A 19,096-nucleotide genomic window follows, 5' to 3' on the forward strand; every position below is an offset into this window, starting at 1 on the left:
TTGTATGAAAGTGACTCTTCAAATCTTAGCATGTATTAAAAAAAGCTTGGTAGGTAGCTACTGATGTTACTTCTGAGTGTGGTTAGAACTAGATTTATTTTACAGTGGATATTGATATAAACATCCCTGTGTGTAACGAGAGCAGTGGGGAGAAGAGGCAAGAATGGAATGGCAGAGAAATTTACCTTAATGGGTGATGGGTCAGCAGAAAAAAAATAGCAATTTTTTTGTACTGATTAATTTCAGCTCATGGTTTTATTAACTGCCACAATGTGAATTTGGGCCAGTTGGGTCACCCTTTGCTACACAAGGAGGTGGTGACTATTTTTCTTAGACCAGTAGAAGTGAACTTTCTTTGTGTCTGCAGATGGTGTCTTCCAGTGTTAGATGGTGAGTCTTCCTTGGTTTATTGTTGAGGGGTGCATTCCTTACCCGAGCACCTGGCAATATCCTTACCTGTTAAACCTAATCATATCTTATATCCTGGATTCTGCACTCTTTTAAGCTCTTGTTTCCTTAGGTAGGTGGAACAAATGTTGAGCCCCTTTCCTTTACTTCCGCACGTGACTTTTGTCAGCAAGAAATTTCTGCTGCTCCCCGAACTTCAGAGTAAAGCCAGCTCCTCAAGACAGAAAGGGAAAACTCCTTGAGAGCGCTGTGCAGCATCGAAATGCCCCACATAAAAGCACGTTTGTACATTTTGTTACATGAAGGAATTCCTGGCTGTACCCAGCCCTAGGTAAATAGCCAGGGAGAAGCAGCTGGAGCATGACGGATGGCGCTGGTTGGAGAGCGGGGACGTGAGGCGTGCAAGTCCACGGTGCAAAGCAAACAGCGAAGGGAAACCGTGCTGTGTTTTACAGAGCTGGTGTTGGGTTAGGACAGAACTGTCTGGCGCCTAAACTCCTCCTCAAGATCCTGTGCAGCAAGTACAGAAAACGCAGGAAAGCTTGTTGAAGTTGTTTTTTTTTAATCCATGGGTGAATTTTCCTATTATGTCATGCATTTCAGGACACTTGATAAGTATTGAACAATGAAAGAAGTAACCCCTTTGGGGTGTTTTGCTGATTTGATGTTTTGCTTCAAATTCTGGACAGCAGAAAACTTGGAAAGCTTATAATCTTTTTCTGAAAAATGTATTACATAAGGTCCAGGGCAGTCCTACCTGTCAGACAGCCAGAGCTGTCCTTAGAGCTCCCTAGGTTAGTGAGATGGCAGAAAACCAAGGAGAGTTTTCCTTGGATGGCTTTAATGGGATTGTCTTGGTTGAGCACCTGTTTCAGACATCTCTTGCTATGTAATTCATAAAGGGGATTTAGAAGCTCCCTTGACACCAAAGGGAAATCTTTGAATCCCAGGAAGAAACATATGAATGGAGAGAGGGCAAAGTGTGATTTGTTGGAAGCTGCTGCATTATAGGGAACATGAATGAGTTTCTTCAGTTAATTGAATAAAGAAAGGTTGAAAGGTTTGTGCTTGTTTACAGCTTGTATATGTTCTTGCTGTTTTATATGTAACTTATTTTGAAAGCTAGACTTTAAATACGGGGGAAAGAAACACCTAAAAGGCTAAAATCCTGTCCCTGTATATTAATTTTATTTTGAAGCATTTTAAATACAGGAACTTCTTTTGCAGCACTGTGGCTTTGTCATTCCTGAGCTAATTAAGATGTTAAATATACTAACCTCTTCTGTGCTTAAAAAAGATACTTGCTTCTCTGTGTGATAACTTCCCCTCTGCAGGATAAGCCTTGGTTTTGTCGAGAGTGCTTTGTTGGCATCTCCAAGGCTGGTGCAGGCTGTCCCCCCACATTGCATAGCACAGCACTCCTGGCTTGTGTTGTCTGTGGTTGTACCTCTAGTTTTGTGAGCACTTTTTGGCATTCAGCACTCCTCTGCCTTATATGCAAATACTAGCCAGTTCATGTCATGGAGCAGGGTTGTGGCAGGGTGGTTTTTTATTTTTTTGTTTGTTTCTTCAGCTAGGCAGTGTGCTGACTCTGTTCTTCCTTTTGGCTAAAATTAAACCTTCTCCCCACCCCACGCTGCTCTCCCACCCTTGGACTTCTATTACACGAGGCATGAGAGACATGCAGAGCAGACCATAGGTTGGCATGAAGTTTCAATTAACTATTAAGTTTATTTAGCTAGGGATGTGATCTAATTAAGCTTGAAAAAGCATGCTTGCCCCAGGTGAATAGGAAGCTTGCCCGAACAAGCATTGTGGCACCGCACAAAAATCGCTCCCTATCAAAGGAAAAGCTTCATATTATCCCTGCAAATCTAAATGGGATGTAACACCTTCAGCAGCTTAAAGTTAAGTTAATAAGGTTAAAGTTAATAAAACCAGCTGTTTGGAGACAGTGTGAGCACCTCTGGGCTCATCAAAGCCCTCTCTGCCCATTCCACAGCAGCATTTCAGGAAGGCAACTGAGGAGCCTCTTGGAGCTTGCAATGCCATGTGCTTGGCAGAGGAAGTCCCAGGCACTATCCAGGAGTGGGATTTTTGAAACAGTGCCTGTACCATCCTCCATACTGGCAACAGCTGGTCATTATAGGCATGATGGGTATCTGGGGTCCCTGGCACCAGAGCTCAGCCTGCCCCATCACTACCTTGGTTGGCAGGAGAGTCCAGAGTCTGTAAATGCCATGAAGATTTTCAAAGCTGATTGAATTTTATTATTGCTGTTGTTGTGATTTTATTTCTCATGTCATTGGTGTGCCAAGTACTGATGGACCTCTAACACTGGGTGATTAATGGATAAGGCAGAAATGCCCCATGCAGCCAGGACTGTGCAAAATGAAGAAGCCATGAAATGTCCCAGAACAAAAGTCCAATGCTTTCAGCATCATCTGGCTTATAACTGTCCTGGACTCTGTGTCCTGTCACCAGAGCTGCCAGAGCTCAGAAGCTGGATGAGGCACCCACCATTTTATTGTGCTTTGCTGTTACTTCTTACTGTTTTCATATGCTTTTAAGAAAAGGACTTGTAGAGCCAGTCCGTGACTTCTGAAAGTATCTCTTGGGTATTGGCAGACAATGGAGTAAAACACTATTGTATTTTGCTGGTGAGCTCTCTACTGATGACCTGCCTCAGTGGCAGGAGTCAAAGTTTGGTGCTTTTGTGGAAGCATTGCACAGGGTGTTTTGATGGCTCATTCCTTTATCTGGAGCAAAGGGGTGAAGTCAGGATATCTGGGTGTCATTTCAGAGTTGAAATGACTTTTCTATGTGACATATCAGGGTGGAAAGCACAGGAAGCCTTGGTAAGCACTGTGTATGGGTGCAGCTCCTTACCACCACCTCAAGTACTTAATTATTAGCCAGAGAGCATGAACTTCAGCAGTGTTTCTGATAGTGATTTCCTAGAAGCTGGTGCTCATGAGCTCCATCTATTATTGTTGTTATTATTATTCCAATTTCTGTTGGTAATTGATGTGAGTTGTTTAATTACCAATACCAGTACTTAACAGGAGGAGCTACAAGGTGGTGTAGAACGTTTGGTCCCATAAAACCCTGGTACACGAGCACACGTGGTGCAGACAAACCCAGAAGGTAGCAAAGGTAAAAACTGGTCTTGCATTTGCAGCAGGTCAGCAGGATTTGAATGTAGGTAGTCATGTGGAAAGGAAATGTGAATTGGTAAAAGGCAGGTACCCACTGATGACTGTACTGTTACAGGCAGTTCTGTTCTTAATACAAAAGCAGAAGGCATGTGGCTTGGTGTAGCATGTGTCAAATAGCAACTGTTTAATATCTGATCCAGTGTAGAGATACTTAAATATTTGTGTGCAATAACCGTACAAGTGACATCTGCATTATTACTGCAGTCATAGTAGAGGTCAAATCCAAGTGGAAAGCACTGATGGTGTTGCACTTGCATTTTCTTAATGTGTATCATTTTCCCTCTGATAGTTAACTAACATGCACTAACTAACGTGGAAATTTAATTGCATTTCCTAAACAGTGAATGCCCTAGTTCAAAGGGATGACTTTCAGTGGACAAAAATAATTCAACTATAAATGGTACTGAGGATTGATGAGGACATATTAGGAGCATAAATATTTAAACCTTTTTTTCAGGTTAAGTTAAGCTTATTTTCTGCATTGATGGCTTTCTGTGCTCTGGGATTTCTGCTCTTAGGTTGGCATTGAGTACATGCACATGGCATTGGGTGCAGTGGGAATTATCTAAATTTCTTGCAGGCTTTTGCAAGAAAAAGATGCTTCTAAAAGATCCTGAGTGAAGACAAATTGATGGGGGGGTGGGGGTCCCTGTCTCCTACTCTCCCCACCTCCTCTAACAGCAGAAGACCCCTGGACAGTGCTGTGCCTCAGCCTGACTCACTCATGGGAGATAAGTTATGTATGATGTAACAGGAGTCTGAGGGCTCCTTGAGATGCTGCCATGAGAGAACACAAGATGTTTCTGAGACAGAAGTTTGGTGCCTCCAGACAAAGTGATGGGGTCTGCTCAGCTTTGGGGACTTGTGCTGGTCTGAAAAAGGTTGTGCCACCAGGTTGCTGCAGAAGTGATGGCTGGCCCCAGCACACCCCAGCTGCATCCTTGTCATTCACAGCAGTGATGGTTTTATTTTTCACTTGAACGAAAGCTTAAGGCAGGAAAGTCCAGAACAACTTTTCTGTTTGTGGCAGAGCCCTTGTTTCCAACAAGTACTGTAAATATACCAAAATACATATCTGGAGGGAACGCCTAGTCCCGTGCCTGTGGGGGAAATGCAACTTCAAAATAACTTGATTTATTGGTGTCAGCTACAGAGTATTGTCCATGCATCAATTCACAATGGCTTTAGATGAGGTGAAAACTGAACTACAGTGCTGGTTAGGGAAACAGCAGATCTGTAATGTGCAGGATGGCCTCCCCATCTGACAGCTCTGGGGACCTGGGTGAGGAAACTCACTGCAGCTGCTTTTGTATAGAGAATAGTATGACCTGCAGATGGAGGTTTTTGCTGGTATCTTAAGCTTCAGAAAAACAAATATTCCCTCAAAATAACATTAAAAAAATAAACTTCCACTTCTTCCTGTTTTTATAGTTTGCTTGTTTCCTCAGTGTCATGGTTTTGTCTCCAGTACTGTAGATTGTTAATCTTCAGAGGATCAGGACCTTCATAGAAGTATTTCCTGTACATGTTTATCTGTCTTTTTTAACAAATTAGTATCTGCTTGTTCTCCTCTGAATTTTCCTTTAAATAATAGGAAACTCCCCTTAGTAATAAGGCTTTTTTGCTAGAAAAAATATCTAGATTAATCACTGCCAAGGGTTAAAGTACCTTTTTTATGACTTAGTTGATGGCATCCTTTAGGACATATGCAAGTAGCACCAGATTCCAGAGGTCACTGTCCTTGTGTTAGTTTTGGCAAAGCATTATTTCAGCTAAACTTCATTTACTTGGTTGTGAATGCATCTGGAGGACTCCTGTCTGAGTGTTAGCTGGAATTCCAGAGGAGGGATGCTGCTACATCCTAGGCTTTCTCTTGAGACAGCCACAGATTTCCACCTAATCTTTGAGCAAGGTCAGCATTGGCCATTAGTCAACAGGGAAGTGCCTGTTTTCCACATCCAGATGTTGCATTGCCTTGTTATAATGGGATGGAAACAATCTTTTTCAGCTGCTACTACAGTACTAACTTTTGGTACTTTTAGCTAATCTCAACACAGTTTGTAAGTATAGGCACTACATGTGTAAATATATTCCTCCTAAAACATGCATTTGTGCATGTGTCTTAACTCCCAACTCCTTGCTGGTCTCATTGCAGCCCAAGCACATCTGGACAGGGTGAAGACAGGAGAAATGTGATTTCTCCCCTCTCAAAACTGATGGTGTGCATCATCCATGCATTTCCAAGAGAGATCACTGGATTTGGATGGGTAACTGACTTTCCCCCTCAGCTTTCTATTTCGAAAGGAGCTGTTGTCATCTGACTCCATCACTGAATGCGCTGGAGCTGGGCCTGTAAGTCAGAGCTCCTTCTGGCAGCGCCTCGGGTTTCCGTGGCGGAATGCCCTGGGTTGTGTTGATATCCACAGCATCTGCTGGCTCCCAGGGCTGTCCCTGTGCTGGAGGAAGCACAGGTTGGGCAGCAGCCTCCTCATGGTGCTGACATTAATAAAAAGGCATCCCTGGACAAAGGAGCAGCTTGTAGGCCTTTGCCCCACCTTGCAGAATAATGCTGGAAATATCCTTTTATCACACTCAGGCATGGGGGTTTTCTTTTGTTTGGGGTTTTTTTCAGACCTCTTGTCAACTTGTGATTTCCCATCATGGTGCAAAACTGTGCAGCAAAGTTTGTACTCATCTTGCTTCTGGACAATGAGTATCTCTTTAGGAGGCTGGAAAGCCATTGCTGTTTGCTCTGATTGTTAATTTCTAGTGGAAGAGAAGGCCTTGCAGGGCAGTCTTGACACATCACTCTTCTGCTGCCATTTGTCTGGGAGCCAGACCATCACAGCAGAGTGCTGGGCATAGAGCTGCCCTCCCTTTGCACAAATACAGCAGAGACCCATCTTCAGACCAAGGCTCTCCTTGCTAGAATTTCTCTTGCTCCAAGGTATTAGTGGACATGGTGGCAAAGACAGATAAATCCTAAGGTTAGACTTGTAGCTGGATGAAACTGCCTTAAGGGGAAAAAAAAAATTTGTAGGTGGAGCATAAAAGAGTAAGCATGTATCTTTTGTCCTTGGAATTAAAACCCTAGTTAAATCAGAGTTTAAGGGGAGGAAAAAACTGAAGCCATTTTGGATTGAGATAAACACTTGTGGTTTCACTATCATCTGCTGAACATGCGTAGAGTGGTTGTTACACAGCTTGAGACAGAGAAGAACCAGTGTGAAGTTAGAACAAAAAATCAGGGTATACCTTCTTTCTCCCATTTAGATACTTCAACAATTTATTGGAAATTGAAAGTACATGGTATGGGGCTTTGCCTGAACTTAAAAGGTAGATGCGTTCTTCCCATAGCTCTTCTGCAAGGAAATGCAAGGAACCTCTTCAGGTTCCATTTTTTGTTGCTTTTAAACAGTGCTGTGGACATTTAAATTAATAGACTGGCATAAGCTGTTAGCAACTTTTTTTGGTCTGATGTTGTGGTATTCACCAATGAACCCAGAAGATTTGAGATGGCAGCTCCCAGCTAACAGTGAGTGTACCAAAAACCCTGGTGGATACAGGATGAGAAGCTGCTTTAACATCTTTGCCGCTAAAAGGAAAGACCATGGGAGTCTTTGATCCCCTTCATATGTATCAGGGGACTCCAGCTGTCCCTATACTGAAACTTGTCAGAAGGAACTGAGATGTGAGAGCATGAACATGCAGTGTGTTGAATAACTCATCCTTACCTGCCAGAATGAGAAAGTAGGATGACCCCAAGATGATTCCCCTGATTGACTCCTCTGCTGTGTTCAAGCAAAATCCCTCCTGCCAGCGACACATTCAGCGGGCACTTGGCACCACCGTATCTTTCAGCATTTAAAAGATTCTGCCTGTTAAAGCAGAGCACAGGAAATACAAGCCATTAAATGCATGTGACAGTGTTGTGACCAGGCAAAGGACAGTGGTAGGGAGAGAGGCAGAGGCATGCAACTGCCAGCATTTTGAGGAAACGCTTGTTTGTTTGTCCTTTTTCCAAAGCCCTTCGGCTGTGCAAGGGAAGCGCCGGCAAAGATGTAAACAGGAAAGCTGGCTGCAGGGAGAACAAAGTAGGGGTTAGGAGATGCACACAGTTGGCCAGAGGAAACCAAAGGTACTGGTGAGAAATCTCTGCCTGCTATTGAACTTAAATAATAAAATCAGTAAGCTAAGAAATAGAATCATAGAACCATAGAATGGTTTGGGTCGGAAGGGACCTTAAAACTCATCTTGCTCCAAAGCCCCTGCTGTGGGCAGGGGACATCTCCCACTAGACCAGGTTGCTTAAAACCCCATCCAGCTGACTTTAAACACTTCAGGAAGGGGCCGTCCACAGCTTCTCTGGGCAGCCTTTGCCAGTGCCTCACCACTCTGTGAATAAAAAATTTATTTTTAATATTTAACCTAAACCTGCCTTTTTTCATCTTAAAGCCATTCCCCCTTGTCCTACACTGCATGCCCTTATGAAAATACTTAAAGCTGGATCCAAGGCAGTCCTGGTGACACTTGCAGTACCCCTCACTGGAGGGGAAGCCTGCCTTGTGTTTTATTCTGTGCTCCAAAGAAGGCAGAATGTGAGAATCGCTGTCGTAAATGAGCAATAAAATAATTCCCACATTGCTAAAAATGAAAGTGGAATCATAAGCGTTAACCATCTTCCTTTTAAGTCTTTAAAATAGCAGCTTGTTCCCAAGAGCACTGAAAAGAAGAGCTGGACAAGGTACATTTTAAGGGCAAGATAATGTTTTACTAACACTGACAGAGAGGCAGAGTGATCCTGAAAACTTAAGCTGGGTAGTTCAAGTCAGTCCCTGGCAAAACAGGGAGCTGGCTGACAGGAAATACAGTCAACATCAGATGGGAGAGTGTGAAGCTGGAGCTGGTCAGCACAGTTTTACAGGAGTTTTCAGTGATTTTAGGAATGTAGGTGGATAAAGGTTATCCTATCCTGGTGTGTGCCTCTTGGTCTGCAGGTGGTTTTACCACGGAATACTGAGTTGTGGCATGGGGCTTTCCAGAAGATAATGCCAGCCTTCACAGAGCAGTAAAGATTATTCTAAATTTAGAGGGAAGAAATTGGAGAAGACAAAAAATTATATATCTGGTTTAGGCTGTGCATAATCAGTCTGAGAGTACTCACATGGTAAAAAAGAATTTATCCTGAAGAAAGGGAAAGCGAAGATGCAATGGTTAAAAGATTCACACTTAAGTACCTCTACTTTGAGCTACGAATTAAAGTGCAAAATAAAAAGGGAGGAGCAAGGCCTTGGTTTTTTAGTAGCTTGCTTTTAAAAGCAGTTTCCTATCAAGAAAATGAAAGTTTGCAGTGTGCCCTGTGATGACTGAGGCCGTGTCACACAAGTAAGGCAAAGTACAGGGTTAGATTTCCTGGAGTATATTACAGCTGTTTGTCCAGGTATCAATTAGGAGCCATGGAGGAAGGGTTTAATTAGAAGAAAAGCACATGAGGCTTTTCCGGTGTAGAGGAGCTCAGTGCATGTCATTTGTGTAACCTCTTTTCTGGTCATGGATGTTTATTTGGAGTCGAGTAAGACGCTCTTGGCGCTTTCCTTTGATCTGTCTTCAGGAAAATGAAATCCATATGGCCTCCACCCAAATCCTGGCTGGAAATACCCATCTGTGCTGGGGTCATTTTTTGTTGTCATACATATGTACAAAGGTCCATTCATCTATAAGAATGACGTTCAAAATAGGGAAAACATGGTAATGATATGTAAGGAGGAGCATTTCTGTGCTCCTGGAATGTTTAGCAGCCTAAAGCATATCATAAAATGTCTGAAGTCCTTCCTAAGGATCTACTTTTGTGCTCTTCTTCCTATTTTTGCCATACTTCCTGCTCTTCCCTATGACACAGCTTAATGAACCCAGTATTCAAGAAAGCTTTGTGGACAACAGGGATAGTGTAAGTGCAGTGGGTGTCTCTCAAGTGCTGGGCATAAAACTACACTGGCCCTGTCTGTGATCTCTTTTGTTAGAATTTGTTGTTTGTTTGGAAGGTGTTTGATTGTTTGGGGTTTTTTGTTTGTTTGTCCTATTGGTGTGGAGTTTTTTAATTTTTTTTTTAATTTAAACAAAAATGGTGAAGAGTGACCTTCTTCACCTCTTACAAGGCACAGCAAGCAGTGTTCAGACACTATTGCTGTCTTCAATCTTGAATGCTACACTTAAGGCAGGTTGCCTGGTGTTTCCAGAGGACGAGGAATAACAAGTTCCAGTATTTCTAAAATGGACCTGGGACTGCAGGTGCTGAGACACCTCTGTGCCCAGTTCACAGCTGCCAGGGCCTGCTCCTGGGTGCTCTGTTAATGTTTTGCTGCAGAAGTTCAGCCCATTGACATGAGTGCTGTTAACAAGGTGACTGAATTTCATTCTCCTCTCCATAAGTGCTCCAGCAGCTGCAGTGAAAATGAGCTCCTCTTGCTTCAGCCACTGTCTCAGCTCTTTGAACTGTGCTTGCATTTGGCTGGCAGGCAGCAAAAGGCAGATCCACCACCTTGCTGGCTCTGCAGGTGCAGTGTTTACTTTAGATTCCTAGCAGCAGAACCCTGTAGCAGCATGAATTTTGCTGGGAAACAGTGAAAATGTTCATGTGTTGGCACAGCCACGCACCAGTCCATGTTAGAAATTGCAAGAAAACTTCAGAGGATATTTCACTGTAGAACCAAGCTGTAGGGTTGGATGTGCAATCTACTGGACTGGGCAGTATTTAAGGGAGAAAATAATAGTTATTTTAATAATAATTTTTTTTAAAGGGCAGCAGCATTGCTAGTCTTGGAGCTGAGGTTTGTTAGCGTAGCCTTAAGGTTAAAGAACATGTGCAAAGGTGAGAACCCAACCAGTGAGTGATTCAGTTGATGCTGATCCAGTGACTTGCTATCTGCTTCCCTTTGGAGAAAACCCTTGGGAGCAGGGCTTGAAGCCAGCTGAATGAGTTGGTGATTCTTCTTGACTGATGCAACAGCTTCTGGATGTAGACAAAAGGCAAGGGCATTATTTGCATCGCAATGGATTGAACATGCTGTAACATTTGTATCAGAGCTTTTCTGTCTTGCATTTTCACATGCAGTGTTTGTCCCCCTGCTCCTGACCCTGGGCAGAGCAGCAGCTTTGCAGAGATTACCCAGGTAGTGGCTCAACCCAGCCCCAGGAGCTGAGAGCTGCCCCACAGCAGCTGTGAGATTGTGGTACCTGTACAGTGTGATGGCTTTTCTGTAATGTAATTTGTTATATTGGAACTGTTTGTTAATGTTGCTCATCTGTAAGAACCTTCTGATGGCCCCAGGTCTCTCTGTGTGCTGAGCCTTGAGTTTTTAGGAGGAGCAGTGGCAGGATGGTCTGCAGACCAGTAGGAAGGCAAGAAAACAGGAAGGCTTTGGGGAGATGTAACTGCTCAAGATGTTGCTTCAAAAGCATGATTACAACACAGCTTATTCAAGGATAGTTTTGTCTTACACAGGGAGGCTAATTTCATCTTTCCCCATCCCGTGGGAGAAAAGCTTTAGAAACTGGACTTGCAGCAAAAATTGCCAGGCAGCTTCCTTGAATTTTTCTGGCTGACGTTGCTTTAGACTTCTGTTCTGAGCTCTTGCTGAGGATTGAGCTGATGGGTGCTGCATTAAGCATTTCAAGGTAAAAGCAGTGTTGCTGCAGAACTTGAAGTGGAAAGTGAAGTGGCAGATTCTGGCACATCTGGATAGGAGAAGATGTGGACTGGGGATGTGCAATTAAAATCTAAAAAAAAAACCCCACCTACTATTTTTAATTACTTGAATAGCATGATGCTCTGACTAATGATTTAACCCATTGGTTGCAAATGCACTTCTACCAACACAGACTATCCTTGGCCATTAAACTAAAGATCTTTTTATGTCATATATTGAAATTCGGTAAATGTAGATACCCATTGATACCACTGTAACAAACTTTGCATGCTGCCTGTTGTCTTCATCATGGCTTTGGGCTGTAGCTTGATTCCATTGTCATGACAAAATCCAGCCAAGCTGCAAATAGGTGCCTCAGCTGCACCTCCACACTTGTGGGCACTGGCAGTCAACAAATGTCGGAATGTCATAGAATCAAAATGGTTTGGATGGGAAGAGACCTTTAAAGGCCATCTAGTCCTACCCCCTGTGATGTTCCAGCATCCTCCATGCAGCCTGGTGTCTGCTCACTGAAGCTGGGTTCAAGCCTCGTTGGTCCGTAGCTCAACATCCATGGTCCAAGTTTTCTGGAGCACTTGTGATTTTAGGTTGTCAGTGTGTGAAGTGAAGTGGGGATGCAGCTTTCTGCTGAAGGATGCTTGCAGGCAGCATCACTTCAGTCACCATTCTCCACCTTGAGGAAAAAGGGATTTTTGTGCCAAATCAGGGTTAAAACCTTTAGATTTAAGGCAGACAGAAGCAGCTGAGCCTGGAAACAGTTAGCTTTCTTCTCCCCTCCTGCCTAATCATGAGCATAGATTAGTTCAGAAACTGGGCAGATATTTTTAGAAGCTGCCTTCAGAGCTCTAGTGTCAACAATTTTTATTCTTGTTACCGATGCTGAGGCATTTCTTGAGCAACATTTCTGCTTTAATGAGAGGGCGTTAAGGATCATTATGGACCTTTTGGGGACATACACAACACCCTGGCTGAGTGAGGGGTTCCTGCAGTTGGGAAGGTTTCTGAGCAGCAAGGGAGCGTTTGAGACCCAGTCTCCCAAACAGAGCTCCTGTGCAGGGATGTCACTGTTGGCACTTAAGTTGTGTGGGCTGCCAGCAAAGATGGGGTATATGAGGAGCTACAGCTGATACTTAGAGATACCAACTCGTATTTAAAGAAGTATTTCAAACCCCATTAAAAGGTGTGATGGAGGCAGACACATTGGAAGGCTGAGTGCTTCCTCCAAGCCTTCTGTGTTGGTTGGACCCTTGGTCCCAGCGCTGTGTTGGCAGCTTTTGGAAATAAAATGCTGACGGGCTACCAGAGGAAATGACACCTGCATTCAACTTTGGACCTGTTTGCAGCCCTGGGTGCCTGCTGACAGTCCTGCCGAGCTGGGGCAGCCTCTCAGCTGCACGTTTGCCCCATCAGCTGCTGCTTAACACCCCCGTCATGAGTTTATGGCAGCTGTACCATCATTATTTCATTTTTTTTTTCCCCCAGCCTATAACCGGGGTGGGGAAACAAGGATCTTTGGTCGATGTTCCCTTCCGAGCCGGGAGGATATTGCAAATGAGTAATGGTCCGGCTGGGGCTGTAATGTGCAGAATACCTCTGGGATGACTCACGCCGCACAATGCAGCACATCCCTCAAGGAGACTGAATCACGCATGGGGGGAAGCCGCCTGCCCGCCCGCTGGGACGCGGGGTAACCAGCACAGACAGGGAGCCTGCTGCTGCCAGTGCTGCTAAAACGGGGCAGTAAAGGTTTAAAATGCAGAGGAAATGGCATCCCCCAGCAGGTAAGCGTGCTCTGGCTGCGTGTAATTCCATATTTTTTACTCTTGGGGTTCTTTTTCCTCCGCCTTCCCCATCTGCCCCCACAGCCCTTCTTAATGTTGTCTAAATCAGCATATAATTTATCAGTGAATATGTATGAAGTCTTCTGTGAAACACAGCCTTTCATTTATGGTTATATGTAATTTTTACTAATTTTTTTTTTCAGAACTAATGGTTTAACATTCACCCTTTCTTTAAATACCAATAGGAAAAAGAGATGCTGCCTGGGAAGCTGCTTCCCTTGATGTCCCTCTCTATGGACATATGATGGAGTAGGGGATTTATAAAAAAGGTTGAAGGCAAAAACAATGTGAGTGCTGGTTTTGATATAGCCAAGAATGTCTTCTTTTTTATGTTCATTTATCTGGCAAAAGATGAAAACCCTTTAGATTTAGACTGCAGTTATCCTGCTTACTCCCTTACCCCTCCTCTGATAAAGACCCAGCTGGAACTGAGTCACAGAATTATTTTATTTTTTTAATATTTGCAAAATATTATCTACTCTTCACAGTTATAAAATACATGTCATTGAGGATGTTTACAGAGTGATAAATATAGTTGTAGTCTCGAATGATCAAAATGGAGGAGAGTGGGGGAAAATTCAAGTTCCATTGGGAGAAAGTTTTTTTTCTTTGTAAACTTGGAGTTTACAGGAATACTCTGTATATGTCTGCAGACATGTTCATTTTTATGGAATGCAGTTTCTGTGGTTTCCAGTTGAGATTTTTTTTTGCTAACTATTGCTGTTCATTAGTTAACATAGTGATAGCAGTAATGGAGTGCTTATGGTCAGATTATTTTAGGAAAAAAATAGGGTAGGACTTGGTTGTGGTATTTTTTTGAAGTGCAGGGAATCAATTCAGGATGTAGATCTTAAGAATCTACCTGTTTGGCTGGCTAAACTTTTATGTGATTTTTGCTTATCTCACACGTAATATAAAACAAATAACATCCGTCATGCAATAACAATTTATTACTCATTACTGTAAATGATAGTGCTAATTATCTTCCTTGTAGTCTGTTAATATTTTGTACTTTTGCACAAAAGTAGGAGGACTTGAGGCTGTAACTCTTGCCAGTACTGCATGAGAGGTGCAGGGCAAATTATTCAAATATATTATGCTGTCCCTTTTAACTTTTCAAGACTTACCACCATGTGCACCTATAACCATTTATTGCAAAATTGATCCATTCAACAACAAATTTGAAGGGAAGTCTTTTTTTTAAGAAATTTCATTGAACAGTTGCTCATTAGAAGTTTTGTCATTAGTATGTGTGTCCCAGTGATGTCATGGCTGCCTTTTAGGAAAAAAAATCAAAATCAAACATTGTTTTGGGTCTTTTTGTAACAAGATTTGCTGTAACTTTTGATAGTTCTAACACAGTTTCAACAATGTTACATAAATGCTTCAATACAGACACAAGTTAATCTGCCCCAATACCATTAAAATGTCATTTTAATTCAATATTGTTTGTGTAATAAGCTAATTTCTGGGAAGAGACCTTAAATTCAATGTGCTTGAGGTGCATCAGTGGATCTTTGCTTGCCTACCTATCAGCATGCTTGTAAGCCAGCTTTTTTTCCCTAAAAAGCTGCACCCAGTTCATTTGAGGTTTTTCCCACATGTACAGCACTTTGTGGGGATCATTGGGCAAGTTTGGCATAGGAAAGGATATTATGCTGGCAAAAAAAAATAGATTTAGTCCATGCAGGACTACATAATATGTATATTTTTCAGAATATATATATACGTATGTATGTATGTATTTCAGGAATGAATTTTCATGTACTTCCTGGAAGGATCTGAACTAATTACGGGATTATGAAATCCCATTTGAGCTAGTTAGGATAGAGCTGTTTCTTGTAAACTCAATAAAATCAGCCTTAAATGTTGAACAAACGTTTTGGTGAAAGGGTTCCTTTGTTCCTCACTGCCTCGGCATTTAAGGGAGATGTGGAGGCGGGCGGCTGGGTTGTTGCAGGTGTCTTGGTTTTTTGAGAAGTCCTTTTTCTTCTGGAAAAAAAAAAAAAAAAGAAAAACCAAACAAAACTGCTGTTAGTTTTTCCTATGGAGGATTTTTGGATGTGCTGCAGCACTGGAAGCAAACCCAGGCTTGCCAAGCACTGGCTGTGGGGACCTGACCCCTCTTCATTTTGCCTTTGGGGCTGCTCTAGGTTCAGTCAGCATCTCTGGAGCAAGGAAAGTGGAGACTGAATTGTTGGTATTTACTTTGGCTGTGTGGAAACTAAAATTTCCCAGGTGCCCCTTTATTCTGGTGGTATTTGATATGAAAAACAGAAAAATACAGGTTGCAAATTGGTTATACAGGAGTTGGGTTACAGATATAGTGGTTCTTTGTTCCTGGTATGCTGCAGAGGTGAGGGCAAGAAAAACTTTTGGAAGGTTTTCCATGGTTTTCTTCAGATTCCATTTTAACATTTGATCTGGCCAGAGAGACACAGATATCTTTTTTTCTTGGTGATACTTAATGAAAAAGTTTCAAACCTGCTGGAAGTTTAAGTGGTATGGAAATACCAACTTCATTTGCTATAGCTGCATACACTCAGAAGTTTTGTTTCAAACAAATGGGTAAGTTAGGATTTGAGGAAGAAAATGCTGGTTATAATCTGCAGATACATCACCCTTGCTAGAAGGTTCACGAACCCACCAACAGATCAAGGAAGTGGGACTCCAAAAATAGCAGCTTTTAATGTCTTCCACCAAAATGTCCCTGCTTTCTGGCTGTGGGAGGAACTGCAGAGAGGAGCATCACAATACAACTTGCAGCCATCACCTGGGCAGAATGTGATGCCTTTCACTCCAGCTGTTGGAGCTGCTGAGGCAGGGAAAAAACCTGGCACTGTGAAATACATCCAGGTCAGCCAGAGACGGGTTGTGCCCCAGTAATCATAAAGTTACATTTGTTTGGATCCAAATAGTTTAAATGGTGTTTATGTGCTTGAACAGCTTGACCTCTGCTGCTGTTGCATTAGCAGCCTCCTGCTGTTCTTTTGGCTCTTCCCTGAAACCTGGGATCTGGGAATGTCAATGCATGGATTAAAAGACCATGATGTTGAAGTCCAAAATGTTGGAACCCATTATATGGAGATACTTTTTTTCTGAGACCTGGATCTCTCCTGGCCTTGTGAACTGTGGAGTTGGGAAGGGTGGAAAATATCAAAGTGCCTTACAGCAGCAATAGTGTGGAAGTTTATAGGCTTGTATTTTGGTCAGCTTGGCTAGAGGGAAAAGTATTACTGAGTTATAGGTGGTGTCTGGGAAGTGTTTTAGATGCCAAATGTGACTCAAAAAAATAGTAGTAAATGTGGTGGGTTGGACTACTTCCCCCCCCCTTGGGATTTTTAGACATCTCAGATGGTATTTGCAGTTGCTGCTTTGGAAGCAAAGTGGAAAAGAAGAGCAGCTGGTGGAAGGGAGTTGTCTACTTTGACCCTCCTTTTATGAAGACAGTGGTGAAATTAAAGCCTTAATTAAGGAGTGAATTGTTTGGTGTTTAGTCCTGGATGCAGGATTGCAGCCATACAAGGGGCTCATGGTTTTTTTCCCCCATTAATGTTGCTGGAGATGGTTTGGTTTATGTCTGAGAGCACAGGATGATGGCATCCCCATGTGTACATGGTAGGGGACAGCACTTCTCTCAGCCTCAAGTGTCACCTGTCTCTTAGACACACCAATGCTTTGTGAGCTGGACTGTAGATACCGAAACCAGGGTTCAGTGGTGACAGAGGTAATATTCAGTCACTTCTTGTTTAGGAAAACTGTGTCCTCCGGAAGAGCAATTATACATGCACACACTCTATTTTACTTTTATAGATATATATGCATACCCACGAGCTATAATTTTTATAGAGTTCTCTTTTCCTTCCAATAAAAACAACACGTGCTTCTCGGCACTACCTTTACTCCCCAAGTTTATTCTGTTTCTTTTTTTTCACTCAGGGTGGGGCAGGCAGACAACCTGGAGCAGCCCTGGAACATGCTGGCTGGCTGCCATGCAGCTGGGTAATCCCTTCAGATACTTTCTTCCCAAGCTTTTAAGGCTGTTGAAGACAAATCTTTGGGGTTAAGATAGCATTTAAGAGCACAATTAAGAATAGTTTGCATGAAAGGCAAAGAGCGTAGGCTGTAAACCCAACAGTTAGAGCAGTCTAAAAAGTTTCAAGAATCCAATAAAACAAGGGGAACTAAGGCTGCTGTGGGGTTTTCTCTAATTGTTTCATTTTTAGCTATCAGTACGTCATTAATTGTAATGGACCGAATATTTCCATGTACCTCATTAACCATCTCTTGTGAAAGAGTCAAATTGCAGTTACCATGATAAAAATGCAGGTGGATGGCTTGAATGTGGTTGTTCTGCTACTCTGGTGCACCAAGGTTTCATCAGTGGCACACACATGGGCTTTGTAGATCACTCCTTTGCTCCTCAGGATTTGGAATACTTGGAACCAGCCAGAGCCTCGATGCAGTCGCGTAAAATTAAATAGCAAAGAAAATAAACAGCTTTTACACTAAGGAAACGAAACCCTTATATGGAACTGAAATATTTGAGTACCTCCCAAGTATTTATCAACACTGGCATGAGGGAAAGAAGCATTGCCTATTCTAGGCTTGTGGATGGAAGCAGCAGGCAGGATTTAGATAGAAGGCTGGAGGAAGCTGTGTGTAGCCTTGAAAATTCAACGTGCAGCTTCTGAGTCCTAATCCAGTGATTAAACCAAGATGTCAAGCCCTCAGAACCCTTAACCACCTCATTTCCTTTTATCTTCCCTTTCTGTTTTCCCAGGTCCTTTGGCACAGGTTGCACTTTGGGAAATGTGGCTGGAGCAGAGTGGAGTGGGGACTGGGCTCTGCAGGGAGCTCAGCGTCACTGGTGACTTTTGATCGTGCAGGAAAGCCTGCCAAGGGATTATGTTAATGGAGCCAGGGCTCTGCCTGCCCTGCCAAAGGTGAACCCTTCTGCTGGACAAGGCTCTTGTCTAATAGGGCAACAGAGTTCGTCTTGCAGGGGTAGGGGGATGGAAACTAGATTTTTCTGGCTTAATATATTTGAGGAGGTTGGTCTTCAGGATGGGAAGAACACAGTGGAAGTGGTGTTCTCTCAGTATGTGGTGGCAGAGTTTGTAAGGGCCATAGGTCATGGATAGATGTGGATATGAAGAGGAAAACCATGTGTCTCTGTGCCCCACCAGATTGTCATTATAATGGGCAGGGATAGCTGTGGCGCCTAAATTTAATGTATAGCTATCCATTAATACTCAAATGTAATTATGAGCCTAAAGGATTCACTGAGAGGTGATGAAAATGTGTAAATAACTGTCAGGAATCATAAAATACGGAGTAGCTGCTTCTTGCTTAATTTTCCTTTAAGTGGACAGCTTCTGCAAAGTAACTGAAGGCAGCATTGCTTTTGGGACAGCCAAAGGCTCCAACTGCTGCCATAAAAGTGAATGGTAAATCCTGCAGGAAGCTGTAATGCCAGTGGCAGTTTTCAAGTGTGGAAGGAGAAGCAGCAGTTTCTGTGGATGACTTTTGTGGGAGGATAGGAGGGAAGGTCGTATTGAGCGGCTCTGACTTCAGAGGAGAGCTAAAAATAAGTCCAGAAAGGATCCTTGGGGAATAGTAGAAAGATATAGAAATGTATAGTTGGTTTTCTTTTTACTTCATCTGCTAATTGCTAATCCTTATAGACCATATGGGAAAGGTACAGAGAAGGAAACAAAAACTGTCTTGGATGGAAGCAGCTCAATTTTTGCACAGCAGGAAATTAGCTGAAGTATTTTGCTTGTTTCTGAGTATCAGGAAGTCAGGAGATTATAGTTGCCACTGTAAAATCTACAAACGGGTTTTCATTAAAAAATCAAAAGGTAACTGGATCCATTTATAGGCACACTTGCCCTGTTTACTGTTCCAGGAAGCTGCTTTA

The 19,096-nt window shown here is 42.8% G+C and overlaps 1 protein-coding gene across 1 annotated transcript in view; it reads left to right on the forward strand.

The window, feature by feature from the left end:
• Positions 1-13,034: 13,034 nt before the first annotated feature.
• SPRED2 (sprouty related EVH1 domain containing 2) overlaps positions 13,035-19,096 on the forward strand; it is a 33,296-nt gene continuing 27,234 nt past the window's right edge. Inside the window, exon 1 of the mRNA XM_015622617.3 lies at positions 13,035-13,113. Within this exon, the coding sequence (XP_015478103.1) occupies positions 13,097-13,113 (17 nt within the window). The 5' untranslated portion in view covers positions 13,035-13,096. The remainder of the gene's footprint in view (positions 13,114-19,096) is intronic.

This window comes from Parus major, chromosome 3 (assembly GCF_001522545.3).
Source record: "Parus major isolate Abel chromosome 3, Parus_major1.1, whole genome shotgun sequence".
In the NCBI taxonomy this organism is placed as follows: Eukaryota; Metazoa; Chordata; class Aves; order Passeriformes; family Paridae; genus Parus; species Parus major.